General features: G+C 38.8%; 1 protein-coding gene across 10 annotated transcripts in view; it reads right to left on the reverse strand.

Annotated features, from left to right (window-relative positions):
• Positions 1-24599, reverse strand: part of PTPRM (protein tyrosine phosphatase receptor type M) — a 776839-nt gene that overhangs the window by 245095 nt on the left and 507145 nt on the right. For 7 of the 10 annotated variants that reach the window (XM_045065757.1, XM_045065756.1, XM_045065754.1 and 4 more), the window contains 3 exons: positions 9488-9761; positions 8474-8510; positions 1801-1875 (listed from right to left, as the gene is read on the reverse strand). In XM_045065757.1, the coding sequence (XP_044921692.1) occupies positions 1801-1875; positions 8474-8510; positions 9488-9761 (386 nt within the window). The remainder of the gene's footprint in view (positions 1-1800; positions 1876-8473; positions 8511-9487; positions 9762-24599) is intronic. The other 3 variants (XM_045065755.1, XM_045065759.1, XM_045065760.1) reach the window with 1 other exon arrangement.

Genomic DNA, 24599 nt, shown 5'->3' on the forward strand with positions numbered 1-24599 from the left:
TACAGCAATATATGTGTCCTTCACAGACTAGTTCCCAAGTAACAAGATACGCTGGATTGGAAAGCTTTGGGAAGGAGGCTGATTTATGAGGTATCTTCTTAATTATGCAAGTTTTAGAGAGAAATCTATGTTTCAGAAGTCTCACTTACTTTATGTCTAGTAAACAGCATGCTTAATATGGAAGTAGTAGATTCAGGCAAAGCTTGAGAACAGCACAGCATTTATTAAAGGATAGTGGGGCCAACCCATTTTTAATGGTTAGCTGACAACATTGGTGCCAGCTGGGGGTCAGACTTGCTCAAGGATCTCAGGTTACTTCCACGATGGACACCTAACCTGACCACGGGCCATGTGCAGTCCTTACGTAGGAAGGTTTTAGAGTGGAAAGCTTATGTTAAGAGAGACACTACCCCTTAAGCACTTCTATTGTTTGGGAAGAGCACTTCAGAAATTCAGGGTAAGAAAGAGTCTGTAACAAGTAGGACTTGAATCAGTAAAAGAAATGTGCTTGAAAAGAAACTTGGAAGCAACAGAAGCAGAACAGTTAATAATAATTTTATAGCTTTCAGGCCCTAAAACAGAGGACTGGAAATGTGTAGAGAATTCCAGGGGAGGAAGAAGTAGAATTAGCCTACATTTCTTCGCCTTACGAAACTCAATCTGTACATTTCCAGAGTCTCAGTAGCTTTTATTTTCCAAAATAATAAGCTCGCAGAACAACTTAAACATTTATGAATTCTTACCATGAGTTAAGCTATGCTTTCCCCCCGTCTTTAAACGTTAGAGAATATTCCCTTGTTGCATACACTTAAAACAATTGCTGGAGTGGAATTCTATGGAAAGTGGCAGAATGTTCTACAACCTGCCACAAACTACAACATCGATGATGTCCCTGGGACCAGAATTTGAACCCTGCCCATGTAATTCTATCAGACATCTTGACCATGGCTTGCTTTTACTGCTGGACAAAAATTTGTCTTCTGGGGTTCTCTGGCCACTCACCTTCGATCTGGAGTAATTGACTGGGCTCTTTCCTTAGGTGTTTCTGCAGATGTCCATACACCTTTAGAGATAGTATGGATGGAGAAGCTAATTTCTCTTAGCTAAGTTCTCTTTCTGTGTGCTTTTCCTTTTACAGAGAAGCACGCAGTTCAACTCCATGACTCAAAGCCATTCAATTTTTTAAAAACTTCCCTAAATTATTCAATGCATTTGACTTGCAGATGTGTCACTGCTTTATATAAACACTTTGGTTCTAGAAGGAATACAGTCAGCTCTGCTGCAGTTGTAAGTACATGAAAAGCTGTTTGAACGGTGTCACCCCAAACAGCTTTGGGTGGCTCCAATTCAAGACTGTGTGTTGCTAAATGTGCGTGCAAACTAGACCCTACAAGGTGGAAAATAAACCTCGCTCACCCTCATCCTGCAAAGGCTTTTTAGGTTAATTTGCATAACGGGGCATCCGTCTCTCTATATTTTGACTGAAACCCTGTTGGATGGCATTGCTACCGCAAGTCCAGCAAATTTCATTCTGTTTAACATTAGGCTCAAAAGGAACAAACCAACAGACAAACACACAATGGAAACATGCAGTGGCGTTGTGCTTAATGCGTGGGTATAAATGCGCACACAGAAGAGGCCAAGCACATCACTTAATTTAATGCGGGCACAGGTCTGTACCAAGAGTCTGAAACATTGTAAACAAGCCTTAAGCAAAGGAGGAAATGTAGAGGGGAAACAAAGCTGAGAAAAATGAGCAGGAAATGGGCAAGATGACTCATCTATACTTGAACGTCTGACCTGTCAGTTGGTCGTCGCCTGCGGCAGGGGCGATGCGAATGTAAGGTGTTGTAAGCTGAGTCACGATTATCGCAGCTATGGCAAAGGAAGATTCCCAGGTCAGCATGCATGAGGGAAGAAAAAGCCAGACTGAAGCTAGGCTAGCAAGGAGAATCTCGATCAGTATATCACATCGTCTCAACTTTGTTCCAACAACAACAAAAAGAGAAGAAAAAAAAGAAAAAAAAAAGAACATAGCAAAGTGTTGAATTTTTGGAATTCTTTTCCCTTAAACAGGCTTTCGTCAGGCAGTTTGAGTTCTAACTATGACCCAATTGCAAGCTTTGGCTGAGATTTGGGGTAGATTAACCGAAGGGGGAAAAAATAAAAAAATAAAAACAAAACACAAGTCCTAAATAAGGCTCTAGACTGAAGAGTGTTTCCGACTGCTATTGAGCATAGTGTCTGAATGATTCGTTGCTAATTCTGACGATCCCGACTTTAGGCTTTTAAAATTTATCAGGTTGCTTAAAATTCTGCTGCTGAAGTCACAATATTTTCTCTTCTTGCTAAAATCACCTTTGTGGAGCACATTATCTTCTTTTCCTAAAAATATTTTTTAGGTAGAAAAATTTCTCTGATAACTAAATTTCACGGAGAACATTTCCATTTAGGAAACTGATTTTGTCACATGAAAGGACTGAATAAAAAAATGCATCTCAAAGCATCGGTTCAAGAAAGGAAAATGAGTAATCGCCTTGCTGTCGTTGTCAGGGACCACATGTGACCCAAGACATGATTAAGAGTCTTGAAGCAGACCAGTCGGGGTTCTTGGGTTTGCCTGCACAGCTCAGCAGTTGTGTTTAAATGGTTAACATTTATGACACACAGATATTGGGGGAAAAATAGAAAATTAAAACGTCAGTTCTAACATGATACAGCTGGAAAACGATGCAAAGAAAAAATATTGGAAAATTAAGGACAGGCTTACATGAAAGATTACTAATTTACATGGAACAGCCTGGGTGCTATTAGAAATGTGGCAGCGAGTAAGGAAAATAGATCATCTACCATCTGCACACAATTAAACCCAAAACTGCTGCTGCATAATATTTTGAAACATCCCTCTGCACCATTCAGACGGTGCTGCTCCTTATAACTAACAACTGTAGCGACTGGGTTCAAAAGTGGGATAATTGTCTTTCACACATTGTTAATGAAAACTTTCTCGTCTTGCTAAGTGAGATGAATAAACTTCTGGCTGGGTCAGGAGATGGGAGGACTCCTGAGGTACTACAGAGATAATTTTCTTGATAGGGCATAGTATGCAATTTTGCATACTGATACAATCAATTGCAAACAGTAAAATGGGATCCCTAATACCGGTTACACAAAGTTGTACCAAGTTTATACATGTAACATTTGCTTGGTCATTGACTGTTGTTGTTCAACCAACATTCCTGTGAGGTTTTCTATTACATTCAGGAAAATGTGACCTACTCTGCTTTCAAGAACAATTATAGTGTCTTATCAAAAACAGAGCATCTACCCAATACTGGAAAAGGTGAACAATATGAATAAAAAGTTACTTGAAAATGGCTACGTGGGGCAGCCATGTATGTATTCACTACTAAAGGAAGGGCAAATTGCAACTGGAGGCTCAAAACCCCCATAGAAAAGGTATCATTATAGGTGTCAAGAAGGATTTCTATATGATCTCCATGTTCTGCCTTCTAAAGTATTTGGGACTATTATTTTTAGTTACCAGAAAGAAAAAAAAAAACTAGATTCTGTTACAAATTACCTTAAAAGAGGAGTCAGCTGGCCCATGGCCTCCTTTTGCAAATAAAGTCTTATTGGAACATAGTCAGCCTTAATTGCTTACATATCACCCTCAGCTGCTCTAACATAGCAACGGGAGAGCTGAGTAGTTGTGACAGAGACCATATGGCTCACGAGGTTAACATATTTAACCATCTGCCCTTTGCCTAAAAATTTGCTGCCCCCTGTCTTAAAATATCAATAAAAATGTATGATAAAACAGAATGCTGCTAAATTTGATAAGGTAAAGTCAGAAATCCCAACCCTCTGCTTTGAAGATAGTCTCTAATAGTTGCTGATAAATTTAGGATCTCCTTTAGGTCCAAAGGTATGAATGGAAGCGCAAAAGTGGACCAGACATCCAAAGTATAATTTCAGTCCTGTGTGGTGGAATCTCCTGGAATGTGAGGAACCAATATTTACCAGACTCTTTGGCATGACTTTCATGCTTCTTGAAAAATGAGTTTGGATCAAATAATTTGGGAAACATAAGGTTGGACAAATTTTAAAAGGTTTTCTTTTCCTTAGTAACTTCTCAGGGGGCCTGGATGTACTCATGACATACATTGGGAAGACGACTTCAGATCAATCAAAGAAAATATTTTCTCTACAAAATGCTGAAAGACAAATGTAGATCATATCTATATTTCTATTTCTAAATCCATAACTAAATGATAGCAGATTAGCACAGATGAGTGGTCTTACTACATAATTTGTTTTCTTCTGTATTGAATATGAATAGATAAAAGGATTCTTAATTAGCTTTGCATGTCAACAGACATTCTTTTCAGCTCTTTTATCGGTGTGTTTTCATTCTGTAGCAGTGTGGCCTAGAAACGATGGTATTTCATTGAACAAAACAGTGAACAGGAAAACAGTCTAGAGAAACTTCTTCTCAAAGGGCCTAGTGATTAAAAAAAGAAATATTCAAATTTCTGAATCTATGTAGAAATTGTATCAGGACAATGGAAATCCTTCAAAGTTTTCTGAAGGTCTTCCAGTAAAGCATGTGCACATTGCAGTACAAACATAAGTTAAATAAAATACTGAGTTTAAATACAATAAAGCATTTTTTGCACAAAAAATTCACCTTGAAATATGACACTAGAGTAATGGTTTGTTTTCTTTTTCTTTTAGACTTATAGTCTGACTCCTATAATGCTTTTGGAAGGAATTTAGCATGTGTTCTCATGAGTTTTTTGGGTTTTTTTTTCAAGTCCTAGTTATACTGTTGTTAGCCAAGTAATAGCAAAGAAAGGAAAAGAAGTACACACATATGATTCTAGTCCCCATACACTAAAAACAAAGAGACAAACAAAAAACCCCAAAACTTTTATGAACCCCAAATCCTTAAAAACCTAAAAGTGGCACATTTACATATTAGGAACTCTCACAGATTATACTACGCCTAACATTTAGTAGGTGCCCACATACATTTTAAAATAAACATATACCAAGAAAGCCCCAAATGGCTATACTGTCACAGAGAAAGACAGCTGGTATCATGTTAGGGAAAATATTATTTTATGGAAGATTGATGCAAAGTATACAGTTTAAATTGATTATTTTATCAATTAGAATGGATATACCTCATTTAATATGAGAAGGCCAATTTACCTACAAGACAGATTTTTATTTTTAAGTGTATCCTGTCGGTTTAGAATCGATAATCAACAAAATCTTCCAGAACTAGCATAAAGAATTTTAACCCTACCACAAGGTAGTCATAAGGTATGCAAAAGTCAAAGAAAATACATACACTAACTGCTAAGGTACAGTTGGACCAAAGCGGTCTTGAAAAGAATCCCACTATAAAAATGTGAATGTGATTAAAAATCAAAATAAAACTAAGAGAATCGAAGTCTAGCTAAAAGCTCGTCTACTAACTTCACCATACAGATTGAGGGTAACATCCAAACATCAGGTATATTCTATTATTGTATGGTGTCTTTATCTTTTAACTTGAGACAGAATGTTCTATGATGAGTTTGCCTATAGCCAACAAAAAAAAAAATAGAGTCACATACACCTATGAGGAATCTGGATGTTAAATCAAAGGGTACAGGAAAATATCGCAATCCCCCACATATATGGATATAGGTAAGAACACACCTTAGGGTTTTTCCTATGTCTAATTTTTATGAGGCTTTATATTTGAGATGATTAGTGTCAAAATATGCCTGTGGAATGTGATTAAAATAATCACAACATTAAATGTATAAATAGTATGAAATATATCTTCAAGAGACATACCCATACTTGAAATTACAAACTAGCTTCCTGTGAAAACAAATCCACCTCCATACTTTCTCTATAAAGATACTTGTCAACAGTTCTCTCATGAGAACATCGACATCTTTGTAAATTCAAAATGCTGCTTAGGAAAGTGGTTTAGTGCCTGGAAATTCAATTAATCCACCACACTGTTGGCCATATGTGGCAAAACACAGAAATTTTCAACTTTTTAAAATTTCCAGCATCTTTACTGCAAGGGACAAGTAGAGTTATTAGAACTATTTCTCTATTTTGACTAAGTAGTCAAGATGGAAGGTTTCCTGCACTGCTGAAGGAATCTTTAACATGAATAAAGAAAAATGATCTGACTGTGGTGGGGGAGGGGATGGGGGTGGAGGGTAGACATTAGACTGTGCTGTAAAGAGAGTTCACTGAATCTGTGCTGTAGATTATAATAAAATAAAATAGTATGGGATAGTGCAGTTTCCTAACAAGGAGATATTCTCCCGAGGTGTCCTCCTGCCTTACACTTTCGTGAATAGACATGACATTGTTACATAATGACTATTAACATCTGTTCCCCTCTTTCCCCAAAAGAGTTGATGTGGAGAGAGTTTGTTGCTAGATCAATGTTTGCAATGACTCAGAAAATATGAGTGGGGAATATTTAGTCAATCAGGTCAACTGATTGTCTAATCATCCTTGGGTGAATTGAAAAACAAAAGAGAATATTGATTAAATCTAGCCAATGGAAGAAAATGATCCAATTCACCATCAAAGTCAATCTATTGTGAAAATGGCCAACGTCAGATTTCCGTATCTACAGGGGTGTTACTTATATAATTGTTTAGCTTTGTAGCTGAACACGATGGTAGATACTTCACTGTTTTCAAAGGAAACTGGTCAGGGTCTTGATTTTAATAAAGGGGAGAGCAGACACTTCTACAATGTAGTACTATAATCAGATTTATTAGAGGTTCTGCTGGATGAAGAGCCATGAAACATAGTGAAACACTGCGAGTCGGAGTCCAAAAGTTTGGAATTAAGCCTTGACCCACAGATCAGCTGAGTGACCTTGGTCAGGCAAGTCGTCTCTAAAAATATGCATTTTCTTCATTTAAAATATAAAAATAGCAATGCCTGCTTCTTTTCTCACAGTAATGTTGAAGAAATAGATAACACATGTATGACCGTGCTTTCAAATCTTTCAGCTATTATGTTAAATGTAAGGCATTATAAATTAGGCACTGGAACTGGATTTACTCTTTCAGACCCCAAGGGGAAGAATTCAATCCAGCAATTAGAGCATGGGCAGTGGTCTGGAGGTCTCAGGACATCGATACCTCATTTGAGGGCTTCATAAAACTGTAATAACTAATAGCTAAGCACATATTACAGTTTATAAAACACAACTGATATCTGTAATTTCATTCATTATTAATTTATTCCTAAAAATAAAGGCACTTAGCCAGGTACAATATGATATAAAAAACTAAGGGTTTCAAAATCAATATGCATAGATTGTTGGAAACAGAACTATGAGCCCATGAGGACCAATAAAATACAAGTAATGTGAGTACCTGACACAGTGTTTAGCCCATTATAATGAAACTAAGAAATATTTGTTGAGCTAACTGATTAAAAGGTCATATATCTTTAAGAAATAAGAATTCAATGAGAAACTTGAAAATGCAGATGGATGTTATGACATAGGAAACTACACTCCCTGAGAGGGAAACAACAAAAAACAAGATAGTTTCATCCAACAGAAGTCAAGTGACTTGCCTACAGCCCAATAACTTCTAATACTACAGACCCAACAATGCCTTTAAGCAGTCATTTCTGAATTTCTAAATCACACAGAATTCATTGTGTTCAGGGTCATTGGGATGGTCTGAAAGGGTGTTTTCAACCACAAGTGTTAATTTATAATGCCTCATTTTAATGCAGGACTTTATATTTTTCAAAGCATTTTCTGAAGTGCTTCCTAAATGCTGGCTAAAACCACACTGCAAGGCTGAGAACATGACATCACAGCTCGTGCCCACACACAACTCTACTCTTTTTTTCAGGAGGCTGTCTGTAGTAAGCCCATGGTGGTTCACCCCAGCCACTTCTACATTTGGTCCTTGATCACATTTTCTCAGAATTTTAACTGGGCCTGGGAAACAGAAGTTCCATTAACACCACCTAGTTCCTGGGTTCAAGAGACCTGTTGTCAGTGAAAACCTTCAGTGAAAAAAGCCCATGCCCTCCACTTGGGAGAGCTGTTATCACTAGGTCTTTGCTTAAAAATAGCAGACAATATTCTACTACTTTGCAAGTGAAGATTCATCAGCCACAGTACTCCTCTGGTTTAAAAAACCTGTACTTAGATCACATAAACATTACTTTTATTTTAAAAGAATTCTGAGAAAGCTAACCACTGAAAACTGCTTGGAACACAATCATATGATTCCTTAATTTAGAAAGAATCTACATGAAATAGTGAGTCCCTGTTAACTGCTTAGACTCTAATACCCCTACCCACACATACATACACTTCTTTAAGTGGAGTTAACATTCTAAGAAGTTTTGAAATACCATCTAAATTTTTAAAGGACATAAACTGGGAGAGCATCCCACAGTTTCAACCTACCTTTTGTGGCCACTCGGACACAGTCTATTTTGGTTTCCTGTGTCAAATAAAGAGGGAGGAAAAAAAAATCACTATTCATGTTTTATTTAAAACAAATAGGACTATCTGTCATTCTATTCAAATGCCGATAAAGAAGATCTCATTTTCCCCAAGTGTGGTGTTAATCACAGAATGATTACTTCTGGAACCCCACTCAGATTCATTTTGCAGTTCCATAGCTGAAGACTGTGGGCATTTCTGGGGCGGGTGTTGAATGAGGAGCTACCCCCAAGATGTCCTGCCTAGCGGTCCCAGCTTCTCCAGATCCTTGCTTGCTCTCTGGGCAGATGCTACTGGCAGAGAACTCAGGGTCCTAGATTTCTCCCCTTTGCACTGGCAAAAGTCAAGTCTATGCTGATACTTAGACCCATGCTGGAAAACTCACACTTCTTTCTAAGGAGACTTTAGTATCTTACCATAGTTCTGGTTGGCCTGAACAGGAAAGGGAAAAAATTCAGAAATGACTCCAGAGTTTTTATTTTGTTTTCATCTTATCTTTCTAAAGCTGTTTTCTCTTAGCAAGAAAAAAGGATACCTAATTTAGTCACAGCTACAGGAAGCATAAACTCTTGTGAAACTAAAGAAATGGGACAGAATATGCTGAAAAGACAGATGTTGTATATCTCACAAAATTTTAAATGAGCTGAATGTATGTGTTGCAACTATACTATTTTCCTGTAAAATAGTAAGCTAAGCAGAATTGTTAGCCAACTTTTGGTAACAAGTAAAAACTGAAAATAAAAACCATCATGTTGACAACATAGTCTTCCTACCAAAAACAAATACAAATATATTCATTTCTTTCCATAAATTTCTCTAGGTGAAAATAAGTTTAGAAAGAGAAAGAAAACCCACATTTGCCCTAAGTAAAAACACACAAAAGCATGCCTTTATTTCTGACTACTCTCTTCTTTAATCCATGTTCACATTAATAACTCTAAATAGCCTAAGGAAATAGCCATCTATAAAACTTACCCCGTTGGCTCTACTAGCAGCTTGGAAATAAATTCTGTAGCTTTTATGGGGGAGAAGGGGAGTGTTCCAGTAGCCGTTGTATGTCTTATTATCACCAATAGTAAAAGGCTGAGCAGCTTGGATACTGTTCGCTGGGAATTCTGCAGCAAAGTAGTACTGGGAGTTCAGTATGGACGCATTCTGGAAGTGAATTGGCACGGGGTAGCACTTCAAGATTTCTGTTGTCTTTTTAGTTCTTCGAGGACGTTCTTCCTCAACAACCACTTGATAGACACTAGGGGGAAAAAAGTATTATCAGTGATATTTTATGATAATCAAGCTGATGTCCTTTGCCTTTAATTGTGTGGGGCCCACAGGATATCCAAAATAAAGAATACACTGGATATAGTCAATGATAAGTGCTTAGTACATAATGAATACTCACTTAACACTTGCTCAATGCAAGAGAGGGAAGGGGCTTAATAGTCTCCCATAGAACGCTCTCACTCTCACCCAGTAATGTAATGTATTGATAGAAACAAAGCTCACAAAAATTAAAAAAAAAAAAAAATCACGTAACAATCTCTGCTATTTAAGTGAGCAGGGCACTAAAATAATGCTTTTCTCACATGTAACTGAAGATGAATTTATAGAAAATGAACTCAACTTACCTAATAAGTGAAGTTATATTAACTATATTTTCAGTTTTTTAAAAAGGCAATGTATTATTTTCTTCAATGATGTCTATATGAGTGCATGTGAAGTTTTAACAAGTCAAAAACACAATATGTAAAGATTCATGTTTGAGTAAGGTTTAACTTCCCATATTTTCTTACATTTTGTCCCTCACCATATCAGATCAATGGAGAGAGATGACATAAGGAGAACAGAGAAGAGACTAGCCTTGGAGTTACAAGCAGTTTCTAAGAGCAGATCATGAACTGGGCTACTTGAACTATATATAAAGATAAGATGGGGGTAAGCATGTTCCAAAGAGGCCTGCAAGGACAGGTGTCCCAGCACCTACCCCTCCTTCCTCCCTGCCCCCTTTCAATGTCTGAATTTCAAAGGAGCCATAGGAGAATGGGATAAGCCTTGAAGGATGGATGTGTCTATTAAGATATGTATTTTTCTTAAAAGATTTTATTTATTTATTTGACAGGGAGATAACAAGCAGGCAGAGAGGTAGGTGGAGGGGGAGGGGGAAGAAGGCTTCCAGCTGAGCAGAGAGCCCCATGCGGGGCTTGATCCCAGGACCCTGAGATCATGACCTGAGGCCGAAGGCAGAGGCTTAACCCACTCAGCCACCCAGGTGTCCCTAAGATTTGTATTTTATCAGAATGATGAACATTTGTGCAGTTTTGGTAGGGGAAAAACAAAACAAAACAACTTTCTGATATTAAGCAAAGCTAACATTTGACAGCAGCTTTCAAGAACTCAATCAAAATAGACTGATTCTGGCCAGGAAATGCAGCTTGTTCTCACTGTATCAGAAAAGCACTGGGACTCCCTGGAACAAGGCTGCAATCCTAGAGTTGCTCATACGGGTCCTCAATAAGGCCCAGGAAGAGGAGAAGAGAGGTGCCTAACACCTGGGGAGGACCTGGAGAGGTTCCTTTTTGGGTCTTGCCCTTGGGGACTCCAAAAGTGCCCTCAGGGAAATCACCTATTTCCGGGAGTACAAGCTACTTAACGCATTCCATTACAGGAATGCAATGCAGCAGCTGAGGCTCAGTTTGTAATTCTGTTCAAATAAACATCAACTGTTGTAGAACATCAGAATGATAGATCAGGAGACAGGTAGCACAGTAGGATTACAGTACAATGATAAAGCAAATTCTGAGTGTGATATAAACTTTTAAATAAAACCCAGAAATTGTTCCTAACCTTCTAACATCAGAGACTTTCTATTGGTTATGTAAGATACTCTACTGAATCTGGTAGAATTCTCACTGCATGATGAATCTAACATGACTAGATATGTTTAGGAAGAATCACCCTCTACAGAAGACAAGTAAAGTGGACTTTAATTTCTACCTCCCTTTTCCTTGACTTCCTACATATATGGTTAGATGTGTTGATTTTAAAATATGGCTGCAAAATCTGACACTTATCCCATCAAGAATAGGGTTGGTCAACCTTAATGACCATGTACAACCAACAGAATGTAACAGTGGGACAATGGGTAGCTCTCAAGGCTTTTGTCAGAGAAGGCTATACATCTTCAACCTGGTTTCCCAGGGAAGCCAGCTTTCTGGAAGAAAAACCCAGCCACCACGTATACGGTCCAATCACCCTGAACCTGCCACACTGGAGAGATCATATGCAGGCATTCTGCTCTGTAGTCCCAAAGAACTTCCAGCCAACAACTGGCATCACTGATAGCCATGTGTGGACCATCATGGAAGGCCACGTGGCTGAGTGTCAGATGATGGCAGCGCCAACATCCCAAGCGGGAACTGTGCAGACAAGTCTTTGCTGGCCCACAAAATTGTGGCAAAATGGAAATGTTATTTTCAACTGCTGAGTTTTGGAATAGTTGGATATGTAGCAAATATTAAATAGAATGTCAGGTCATAGAATAACAAGAGTGAGGGGTCAAAGTCAAAGTAAAAAATAACACAACGTGGGGCATCTGGATGGCTCAATCGGTTAAGTGGCCACTACCTTCAGCATAGGTAATGATCCCAGGGTCCTGGGATCAAATCCTGCAGTGGGTTCCTTGCTCCGCTGGGAGCCTGCTTCTCCCTCTGCCCCTCCCATTGCTCATACTCTCTTTCTCTGTCTCAATTTCTCCCAAATAAATAAAAATCCTTAAAAAAAAAAAAAAGACGGCACAACACAGACAACAGCTGATTCATGAAGAAGTTTAAGCTAGTATACCACTAAATAAAAACAGCACTGAGAGAAAGTGACTGTTCTCTTGAAATGCTTTTTGTGGGGTTGGGAGCTGAGTGGCATATGCATTGATCTACGCTCCAATCCTAATTCTGCTAATAACTGGTGTTTTAGATTTTATTTATTTATTTATTTATTTGAAAGAGAGAGCGATAGAGAGAGAGAGAATCTCAAGCAGACTTCCCGCAGAGCAGAGAGCCCAACGCAGGGCTCAGTACCTGACCACAAGATCATGACCTGAGCCAAAACTAAGATTTAGATGCTTAATTGACTGAGTCATGCAGCTGTCCCACAACTGGGGTTTTAAATTAATTCCTTTGGGTTTTATTATTTTTTTTCCAATGAAATATGAGAATTAGATGGATCTCTAAGGTGCATTTTGTGTTTTTATTCAGAATTTTGTCCAGCATACAAAAACTATTTTTAAAAAATAGGATAAATCAAAGCAATAATTAATTGCTTTGCAAAGGGATTCTCCATTAAGATAATGTTTAATACTGGCTTCCTTCTTAACAGTCAGTTTTTCTAAGTTATTTGCTATATGACATGATTTTCAAAATTTCACTTTTTCTAAATATTTATTTATTGGAGAGAGAGAGTAAGCATGAGTGGGGGAAGGGGGAGAGGAACAGAATCTTCTAACAGACTCCTATGTGAACATACAGCTGGACATAAGGCTTTATCTCACGACCCTGAGATCATGACTTGAGCTAAAACTAAGAATCAGATGCTTAGCTGAGCTACCCAGGGCCCCTCAAAATCTCACTTTAAAAACAACTCTGGAAAACTCATTTACTACACAAAGTGGAAATGTGAAGATACATGTGCAGAAAAAAATTTGCAGAAATTATTTCATACAGGAAGTGCTAGGCTGGGTACTTGAACAGGTCATCCTATTTTCCTATTTTATTGGTGTGAATACTGGGATTCAGAGGTGAAATGCCCATTCCATCTGGGGCTCACAGGTGATGAAGTAGTAGATATGGTCTCATGACCATCAAAGAAAGCACCGCTTAGTGTCACCAGTAAAAGCCCTGGTTAAGGGGCTGGTGTGAACCATCTGACTCATGTGCATCTTCTCCTGCTTACGGAGACACAACCAACACACAAACTGGTCCCCACCTACTTCCCAGAATCAACTGATTTTGAGTATTGTATAAATATTCTCATTTTATCACATCAACAGAGCTATAGATGGTAATGTCACCTTTGACCTCAATTCATTCTCCCATTTCCCTCTGAGTCATTAATAATTTCCAGGGAGGACACTCCTGGATCTGCAGTGAGGCCGGCACCCGGCTGGTGTCCTCTCCAGCTCTTGATTCCAACCAGCAACTCTGTGACCAATGACACCGAGGACAGTAATCACTCACTTTTCACTTTCAACTCCTCTACATGAAAGACTAGCGCAACCTCTTCCAGACTGTCCAAGTGCCACCATCTTGAATTCCCCTACACAAACACTTTGTTCTCTATTCCTTCACCCTGGCCTGGTCCCAAGTTTCTTATTGAAATGCTGTTCTCCCCAACACAAAGAAATCCTTTGCCACTCTCAGCAGATGACTCTATGTCACAAAAAGATTGAGACCCTCTCATGAACCTTCTCTCAGGGGCTTATGACCTGTTCCCCCGTGTTGATGTACTCTTGCTTTGCTCCATATTCACAAAAATATATTTCTTGTAGAGACTACTAATCATTTCTGTCTACTTACCAATATTTTAAAAAACCTCACAAGTTTCTGGAGGAAGAGGTCTATTTAGTCATCTCTATCCCAGCACACTTAGAATGAAGTGGGCCACGAGGCACATTTTTTAAAAGCATAATATAATCCACAAGTAATTTCTATTCTATATACATTCTATGTAGTGGTAAGGCAGAAATATACTGGTAATCACAAACATGCCCTGTTTTACTAAATTCTAATACTAAGTTTATTTTGTATTAATTTCTTGAATACCCAAGAGCAAAGAGAAGAAGAAATTATCAAGAAACAAGTTTCATGATGAGAGGATGCTGGTTAGATTGTAAGTTTATGAAAGACAACACACGATAAATAACAAGCTCTGAGAGTTTCAAAAGCTGCCTCTCTGTCTTTCTACCCCCTTCTCACACCTTCATTTCTTACTTCCCATTCATCTTTTCCCCAACTTTGTTACTATATATGCTATGTTGCATGTATATTTACTCGTTTTATTAACTCAAGAAATGTTTTCAAACACCTACTACGTAGCAGGCACTGTCCTACTTTAACTTGAACGCTACAATATTTGACGTTTCCTAATGAAAGAATGTTTTGTTTTGTGATTTAAATACCATTATGTGAATATGGGTGAAAGAAATTAATTTTTCCAAGTAGGAGTTTTGTAAGGATTAGACGAAAACTTGAGAATTAAATGATCACTTAATATGCCCCCATTTTAGCCAGTTGGTATGTAATACACTTCGCTCTACTCCAGATATATTACTTTTTAAATGGCTACCATCTACTCATCTTCAGATATATTAAAGGAAGAACTAAGTTGACTAGAGCAATTTCAGACCCAAAATGTCTTTTCATCCTTGCTCCACAAGAGAAATTAGATTTGCAAGCATCCAGACCTCAAATCTATTTGCTCTTTAATAATTTAAGCACTGAAAGGTCAAGCAGCTCTTTTCCATTCCCCTTTATCAACGTCCAAGTGCTAATGAAAAATAGCTAAATCCTATCTGCTGCCCAATTGCCACATGTTGCTGTCTTCCTGATGGAAATTAACGCATTATTGGCACGTAGGTCAATGGCATCTCAACAGAACTCTCTGACTGATATGTTTTTCATTGGTGCAAATAACATCATTTCACTAGTGAATTTCATAAAATCTGTCCAACCGCAATTGCAATCTCAAAAAGTAGCTTTGAAAATCTTTCTCCCTGAATGGTTTTTCCAAAAAATTGATTAAAAAGAGCAAGTTCTCAAGGATGGAAAACCAAGCAGAAGTTTCTAGCTTAGTGAGCTGAATTAAAATTCTATTATCCTTTTAATGTATTACTCATGCTCCCTTTGTTTATTAAAGTTACACCATCCCTTTCCTGATTCCACCACTATTCTGGAATTTAAAGTAACATAAAATCTTCCTACTGCATTTGCAGTAGGAAGGCACAATCCATAGTGAAGATGAATCTGCCAAAAACGTGACATCACTATATCATAACTTTCTTATGGAATGAAATTTAATTTAAAGTTTAATTTATGCGAGGCTTTCCTACAACAAAACTCTAAGGCTTTTACAAGGAGAATAAGAAATCTGCATTTATATAGACTAGCACATGAAGTATAACCTAGGAAAGAACATCGGAACATCTTTCATGTACTCTGTGAAACCTGAAAGTTCAAATGTGATGAGATGTTTTTGGTCTTTTTCTAACTTTGAAGATATTGAGGGGAAGCCTGCTGCAGAGTTGAAATTGACTTTAAAATTTTGGTCTTAATTCATTTCAAGATTAAATCCTTAGTTGCAAGTCCATTTTTCTTATCCACATATTCTATTTCTTATCAGCATAAAATATTGGAAGTTTAACCACCCGGATAGCAGAACAGGGGGTGAGGAGGAGGCGAGAGAGGGAGAGAAGTTAACGATCCATTTCATTGTTGTTTTTGCTAATCCTTTAAAGTCCGCACTTCCGATCGTTTCAAGGACTTAGAATATTGTTCATTTCATGGCACCTAAGAGTGCCTTTTAGCTTGATTTGCAATTTTTGGTAAAACCATCCATTCTGTATGTATGGAAAAAAAAGACTGGTATTTCTGTCTTCCTGAAGCCGATTTTTGGGTGGGAGGGGGCAATAGAAAATCAAAGTATAAATTAGATGCAAAGCAAGTAAAATAAATGTGTAGTTAAAGTTTATTGTAATGCAACATCACAGTTTATTTTCTTCCTGTTCTTGATTTGGTCCTTCCCTTTTCCTAAATCTGCCAGCATTTACTGGAATGACACCTTAAATAATTCAAACAACCTGGTACAATTAAACTAAGCTTTAAAAATATTCTCACCAGTTAAAAATTAAGGGGATAAAAGGTCAGTTCAGTATGTTCAATATGTTTATCATCATGACTAGGATTCTTCCAAGTCCTTCATGTAACACTAGCTCCAAGAGTTGCCGACCTGACAGTCCTGCTCATTAAGTCACTAAATGACGACTAATAACTAATTTTGCACAGGGAATGGGCACTGGGTAGAAAACACACTGTGCAGCATAAATAGATCTGGGGGGTTGAATATTTTATGTTAGCAACTTTAATTTCTCTTTGTCCTGCTCTGTTCCAGATAAGATTGGCCATAAATTGCTTTGGAATATTTGTGGGACACCACAAATATATTTTATGTTCTCTCAGCCGTAACTCATCCCAAGGAGCTTGCCTAGCATCCGTAAGTTACTAGTGCTCTGTGTGTGTGTGTGCGTGCTCACGTGTGTATGCACGCATATATGTGTGCATGTGTAAGTATGCCTGAGTGTGTGGTCTGATAACCCTGCTGCTCTGCTAGTTAGTGATAATATCTGATAAAATATTAATTACAGCTGTAAGGTTGGGTGAGAAATATGAAGTCAGTTACAGTTCCATATTGTGAACAAAGGGCAGGAAGAAAAAAAAATCCTTTAGTTATGGAAGTTTATGATAATAAAGGAACAACTAAAACATTAGACTCAGGCTGAGAAGCTCTGTAAAGGCCACCTGTTATTAATCTTCACAACAGGCACCAAATTTCAAGTAAATTAGTCTTAGATGGAACCTCTTTAAAGAATGATTTCTCCCCGTTTTAACAAATGAAGGCATTTTCCATTGCAGATTTTATTTCATTTAAGCTAATCATAATTTAATCATCACAATTTCATAACAAACATGATTGTAAAAATTTTAATTCAAGGTCAGTTACTATTATTAAAGTATGTTTTCTTAAATAGCACTAGTGATTTGAATAAAAATAGAAATCAAATATCATCAAAGCCACACTAAATGTTTTCATTATTGCATGTTTGTATTATATTCAATTCAGAATCTTTTGGTCTGTAAAAGGAATAATAATGTAATAATAATAATACTGTAGGCTAGGTGAGCTGGAAAAAAAATGCCACCATCCAAAAAGGCAGAGAAAGACAATTCTCATATGGTTTCACTCAATGAGGGGAAGGGAGGGAAAACTGAATGGGAAGAAATCAGAGAGGGAGACAAACCATGAGAAACTCCCTGACTCCAGGAAACAAACAGGTTGTGGAAAGGGACGTGGGTAGGGCGTTGTGGTAACTGGGTGATGGGCATTAAGGAGGGTACATGATGTGATGAGCACTGGGTGTTATGCGCAACGAATGAATCAATGAACACTACATCAGAAAGTAATGATGTACTGTATGTTGGCTAACTGAATTCAAATTGAAAAAATTACAAAGGAAGAAAACAAAGAAAAACAACAACAACAACAAACAGGCAGATGAACCAAAGATGGGTGCCATCGAGAGAACACTGAACGGGGAGTCACCATACCATAGGCAACTGGGTCCAGCTTTGCCACTAAATCATTGACTGACCAGTAAGGTCCCTTCAAGATCTAATTTTTATAATTCCTGGCACAAGATCAGGCAAGTCTCTACATTAATATGTGAGAAGATAATTATTTTATTCATGTGTCTTCCATCCTTCCTTTTTACAATATTCGTCATGTTTCAAGCACTGTGCCAGGCACTGGGGAAGAAGAGGAGGAGGAATTAGGCACAGACTGTCGCTGTCCTTGAGAAGACCAGCCCAAGGGTATTAGATATAGGTCACTCAAAGAAATGCTGTGACAGGGAGCTGATCTGGGTTTGTACTGAGGGTAATGAAATGCAGGGCAGGGGTGACGATGTTTATGCCAACCTCTCACAGCTTCTCTTCATTGAGAATATCCAGACTGGACCTAGGGCCCAAACATTCCCACCAGTAACACCTGAAGACTGCTGTCCTGCATAGGGCCACCAGCTCTCTCCCCAAATTAAGAATAAAGGCATGACAACAAACAAAAAAGCTAATGTTTTTAGATTCCTTATATAGTCCCCATTCTGTCCCACCACTAGTGCTAATAGAACCGCACCGAAGTTCCAACAAGCTCTAACCTCATACTTACTAATGACGGCTTGTGACAGCTTCTGAGATCCTGTAAGGTCCCTGTATCAATAGTACAGCAGGCTGAAGGGAATGGGCTGTGCCTTAGACTGGTTACCTACCCAGGTCATGCCCAAGTTTCCGAAAAAAGGCCTTAGAGGGCACGCCCAGCAGGGCTCCTTGTCTTGACCCCTATGACCACCTGTGAGGTCTGGGGTGAAGATCAAGAGCTGAACTGCCTCTGCTCTCTGGGGGCTGGTGGAGAAAGAAGACTACAAACATGCAGTCCTGGTCTCTGTTCCATTCCACCTCTCTCCAAATCCCTGTCCTGTAAATTTGCAACTATGCTTTCTGCCTTGTGTGATCAGTCCTCAGGTTACGAGATCCATCTTAGAGTTTAGTATTTTGACTGATATCCATGGTAACAATTAAGGTCAAATCAAAATACTACAACTGTGTTTTTTTGTTTTTTGTTTTTAGATTTTATTAATTTATTTGACAAAGAGAGAGAGTGTTCACAAGCAGGAGGAGCAGCAGAAGGAAAGGGAGAAGCAGGCTCTCTGCGGAGCAGGGCACCGGATGTGGGACCTGATCCCAGGACCGTGAGATCATGACCTGAGTTGAAGGCAGACACTTAACCAACTGAACCACACAGGTGCCCCTACAGCTGTGTTCTGTTGTGTTTTTGGGATTGGGCATGGTTGTTGAGTTTGGCCTTGAAAGCCATTTCCGGCTGTCCCCATCCACAGGCAGCTTCTCTGCTCTACAGAAGGCCTAGCTGCCGTCCCTCTGAGCACCGGGCCTCTGCTCACTGGCGCACCTGCCACCAAGGCCTTGGTAATAAGACCGGAGCTCTGATCTAATACATAGAATCCTTCAGAGGAGATTATGTTGAAGAGGAGAAAATTTGAAAAATAGGAGAAGGAAAGCTATGCACTATATTTTCATGCACAAAAGCAAGTTTGAAATGGAGTTTGAGGGAAAGTTAAATTAAGTTTCATTGTATAAATGCTCAAATACATCTACTCTATTATTATTATCTTCCCCTGCCATTTTTAAAGCTTCTTTTCAAGGGTTCTTGAAGAACAAACTTAGTTTCCAAAATGAATTTTCAAAGAGATGACTGACATTGTCATCCTAGAAGCAACATTAATAAAAATGATCTTTGTTTCCTGGCAGTAAAGGAATCCAGAGTATTATTTTTTAATACAATAAAATTCACCTAAAATCGGGTGGGGGAAGGACGGTGGTGGTGGTAATAAGAGATTTAGCACCCTTTGTTAACACACACTGTTGCAATTCAGACATAATAATAATAATAATAATAATAATAATAAAAACCCTCAAGTCTAATATAGTAATATAAAGACTGAAGTTTTATCATGGAATGACATTTTGGTCTTTGTGATTATGTGTATTCCAATGAAAAAAGGAAAAAAAAATAGGTTGGAAGTCAGATATTTAGCGCTCTTTCCCTTAAAGAATTTTAGCACCAGATAGAACCTTTCAAAAGTTTAAGCACTGACAAAAGAACAATTTAGCCCCCAAATTTATGATGCTCCTGTAGTTCACATTTCTTCAAGAAATAAGAAGGAGCAATTAAAAAGCCACTAATAAGCATTTCAAAAGAACTGGTGTCTTTTTTTCTTCATTCTCTGGAGACTATTAAGAACAGGGAAATGAAAAAGAACATACAAATCAACAACAAAAAGAGACTGATTAATTTGATTAAAACAATCCAATATACTGAAACAACTTTGTTTAATCCAAGTTCTTCAAGTACTCAAAACTATACTCTTATTTAAACAATGAGTAAACTGTAATGGGAGTTGGGCTTCACCAAAAAAAAAAAGGGGGGTGGGGGAAACGTTGGTTTCAAAATAATAATGAAGAAACCAAGGGAAAAAACCCTCCTAACTTTAAAGAAGTAACAGGGATAGACCCCACGGATTCCAATCATCACAATCTAAAATCAAAGGTATAATTAACATGTTTTCTTCATACCAGAAGAGACAATGAAGAGAGGATATTAATTTGCCAAGTGGTCCATGTCTGCCAAGGAAGGCATAACCAGGCTGGTTCTCTCCCAGGAAGGTCTACAGGGAGGAGGTCTGTGGGCTGAGGAGCAGAGAAGACACTCCTGGGAGGGAGCACATGCCTGACATGCACGTGACTCCACTTGTCATGTGGGGCTGTGCAGGAAGAGCACTGCTGTTCACCTCCCAGGACCTTAGCACCCTGTGCATGAGGATGCTGGCACCTGATGAGGATGTCTGCTCTTGATGGGTTAGAAACCATTTCATAAAGGACTGAGTGTCGGCTCGGCGCACGACAGCTACTCAGTCCGTCACAAGGATTATTCATTTTTATTATCATCCTTATTATTCCTGCATGACAGACTGCTCAGATCCTAACTGAAGTTCAGGAATATTATAGTAGGACCTAGAAAATTTCCCAAGACATGGGCAGAAGAAAAGGGGCCACCACATTATTTAGTTAATGTTACTGCCGTCATTACAGGCCAGAATAGCAGCAATAATAAATAAGAAAAGCTTTCCTATGTTGAGCAGATAACATCTGTGTTAGATAAGATCCTGAGTGCTTTGCTGACTGTTATTGATTCTCTCAGCTGTCCTCTAAGGTAGATTATTACTCATATCTGATTGATGAGGGGAATGGAACTCAGAAAAGTTACAGGATTTGCCCAAGGTTAGAGTGCGAATGTGCACCAGGATTTAATGCACCAAGACCATCTAACTCCCTGCAGTCGTTAGCTGCATTGTTTATGATTCTGAATACCTTTATGCCTTCCTTTCCAGGAAAGAGCTGTTATTTGTATCTACTCCACCCCATAGTGGTTGATGGAACACAAGTTCCTCTGAAACTTTGATGATTTTATGGAATGAATGTACAGTATTAACACCACACACGCAGTTCTTACAACTTCCATAAAATTGATATCAAAATATGGGTTATCTTCAGGACATAGAGCCTACTATATATTTTATAGTTTCTTAAGATTTTATTTATTTGTTGAGAGAGAGAGTGTGATGGGGGAGGGGCAAAGGGAGAAGGAGAGAGGGAATCTCAAGTGGACTCCGTCCTCCCTGAGCATGGAGCCCAATGCAGGGCTCTGTCTGCAACCCTGAGACCATAACCTGAGTTGAAACCAGGAGTTGGGAGGCTTAACTGACTGAGCCACTCATGCACCCCTAGAACACAGATCCTATTTAAGTGATAGTCACAGTATATGGGCACAAATGTTAAAGAACGCTGATGATTAGAAATCTGAAGTTTATTATCAAAAGCAGGGAAGAAAGGAATCCAAGCTAAATAGCAATCTAGCCAACATGCTTTGTTAAGCAGATCTGGATATCATAGTTTTACCCTTTTTGAGCACAACAGTTTACAAAGACAAAAGTTTACTTCCGCCGGAATTAATCTTCCTGACGAGACTGTGAAAGAGGTGGAGCATTTGCTGGTTTCCAGTTTTAGAACTAAAGAAGGCCCCAAAGTTCACAGGATAGCCCAAGGTCACAAACCCAAGGATTCTGGTCCACGGCGAGTGTTCTTTTAATTAGATGAAGTCCTAGAATGATTTACATTAGCGACATCAGATTCCACACGCTCTATGTAAAACTTCAGTCATTTGGAGAAAACTCAGAGTGTACCATGGAAGCAGCTTCAAGCCTCCTCCCCCTGGAGAGCCCCCGTATTTGGTGGGGGCAATGGCACTGAAGCACCCACTTGGATGACCTGTTAGTTTTTTGCCAGGAATTGACCCTCGTGGGTCAATTTTCCTTCCTCTCTGGCCCTGCCCAGGTGATTGATCTAATGTGCAAATGCAATCATATCTCTGCCCCTTAAAAATCCTACAGTCCCATCATTTGCGTGTGGTGGGGATTGTGGGTGAGCAGAGGAGGGAAGAAGAAAGAAGGTTCCATCCTAAAAACACATCAACCACAACCTGGCATATTCTCAGCGCTGAGCGTATATTTACACCTTTTTAGGATGGCCTGAAGGGGAGGGTGATCCAGGAAGTGACTGAATATAGACCCCACCCACATTAAACAAAGTCTGGATATATGCTGAGGGCAGTGGTGAAACCCTGACGGACTATGAACCAGGAGAGCGAAAGATCCTGGCAGCCACATTGTGCACTGGGGACTGGAGAGCCAAGAAAGGCAAAAGTATGAATTAAGACAATGATGGGAGGATGGAAATGAAGGAAAAAAGGTCGGAGGGTGGGGGTCAGTGATCTTGAGAAGGGAGAAGCGTGATAGCTTCCGTAGGAGTCAGGACAGACGTGCACAATTACAGGGACCTTCCTGAAGGAATCTGAATTTGGAGTAATGGCTTATTTGAAGTAGCTTTTCTGAATTTTTCTTCTAATTAAAAAAAAAATGACAAATTGATTCAAGGGTAAAGGTCGGGTAGTCTTTCATGCTTCTGTCCCATATGGATGGGACATGGTATTTAACGTTTATTTAAGAATGAAAATACAAATTTAAAATCCTTCTTGTTTCGATACGTCCAACTACTTAAAAAGAGATTTCAGTCCTTTGGTTTCTTATCTATAGAAGTTTCAGTGATAATTTTGCTCACAAGAAAAAGATGAGGTTCAATTCAATAAACATTTATTGCACACTTAATTAGGTTTGAGGTACTGAATGATATTCAGGAACTAAGTTATGAAGATCATTTTGTGATCCTTCTGCAGTTCCTGTTACATTTACATGCATTTTACATAATGATTAGCCTAGGAAAAATGCTCCCTTTCAGCATTAAATGCATAAATCTAATTAATATTCCCGAGTGCTGGTCAAACCTCATTTACTATGTGTGTGCTTTTAATTATATTTACTAAGATGACCCCTGTTTACATCGCTGCACTTTCTTTTCTTCCAGGCTTTTCTCCAGGTTGTTCATTCCTTGGGCAGACCTAAACCTGCATTCAGCCTCTCACTGGCTACTTTCTACTTCTCTTTTGGGTTTCAGCCTAAACAATGTACCCTGCTCCCCGGGTGAGATTTTGTCCTCTGTCAGATGCTCTTGGAGTATTCTGGACTTTTCTCTCCAGCTTGATACCATCTTAGCACAGTGACTTGAACATAAAAGTGCTCAGTAGGTATTTGGTAAACGAATGAGGAAAGACCGAATGATAGCACAATGTCAACTGTGAAGTTTCCTCTAACACTTTGCAATGTGACAAAGGGCAAGAATTTTAATTAGACGCGAACAACTGCAGAGAGCTCTTATGGCTTCTCAATGAGCAGAAAACATTTGCACCGACAGTGGTCAGGAAAACACTTTTGGGTCAAAGCAGTGAAGAACAACTGGGACACTATACAAAAGTGATGTGCTGATAATAGGAAAACTCCCAGCGCTCCTGATGGCTCTGTTACCAAACAGGCTGACAAAATGAGTATTAATTAAATAGCTGAAAGCCAAATACAAATGACCATCAAGCGTCAATTAAGTAGCTGAAAGCCAAATATAAATGACCATCAAGCAACTATATACTTAACAAAATCATTTTTGATGAAACAGAAGGCATGTCAGAATTTTTGTTGGTTTTAGTGTTCTCGCCATCAACAATCACCTTGAATGTACTCATATGTGTTGGGGGCGAAATGTTCCGCTGAAGAAAATGATGGAAGACCACACTCATGATCTGGCTGTGTCCCCACAACAAACAAAAGTGCTGTCACAACCAGAAAGTGGTCAGATCCTCTCGGGGCTACACCTCAGCTCTGAAAGTCTGCGACTTTAAGCAACGCACTTGGGCTGGCTTGCCTTCTCTGCCCCACACGTGCCTCCATCAGCCTCTTAGAACTTGGGATCTTTTCTCCCATATATATGTGATTTTAGCCCTTTAAAAAAGTAAAAGTGAGGCATCTATAGGCAAATGAATTAGTCTTTGTCAAAATTTCCAAGATCTTCAATCCCAAAGGCTTGCAGTCTTAGCTCAGAATACCTCTAGAAATTCATCCCTTAAATCTCCTGGAATCAACACCTGTGTCGGGAAGACCTAGTAGCTCCTGAGAGCGAAGGGCATAGTGGCTTCAAGATTCATAACAAAGGTGATGTAGTGTTCAGCTTAAGGCATTTGCAACTTTCTGGGG

This window comes from Mustela putorius, unplaced genomic scaffold (genome assembly GCF_011764305.1).
Source record: "Mustela putorius furo isolate JIRA1106 unplaced genomic scaffold, ASM1176430v1.1 tig00003858_pilon_pilon_pilon, whole genome shotgun sequence".
In the NCBI taxonomy this organism is placed as follows: Eukaryota; Metazoa; Chordata; class Mammalia; order Carnivora; family Mustelidae; genus Mustela; species Mustela putorius.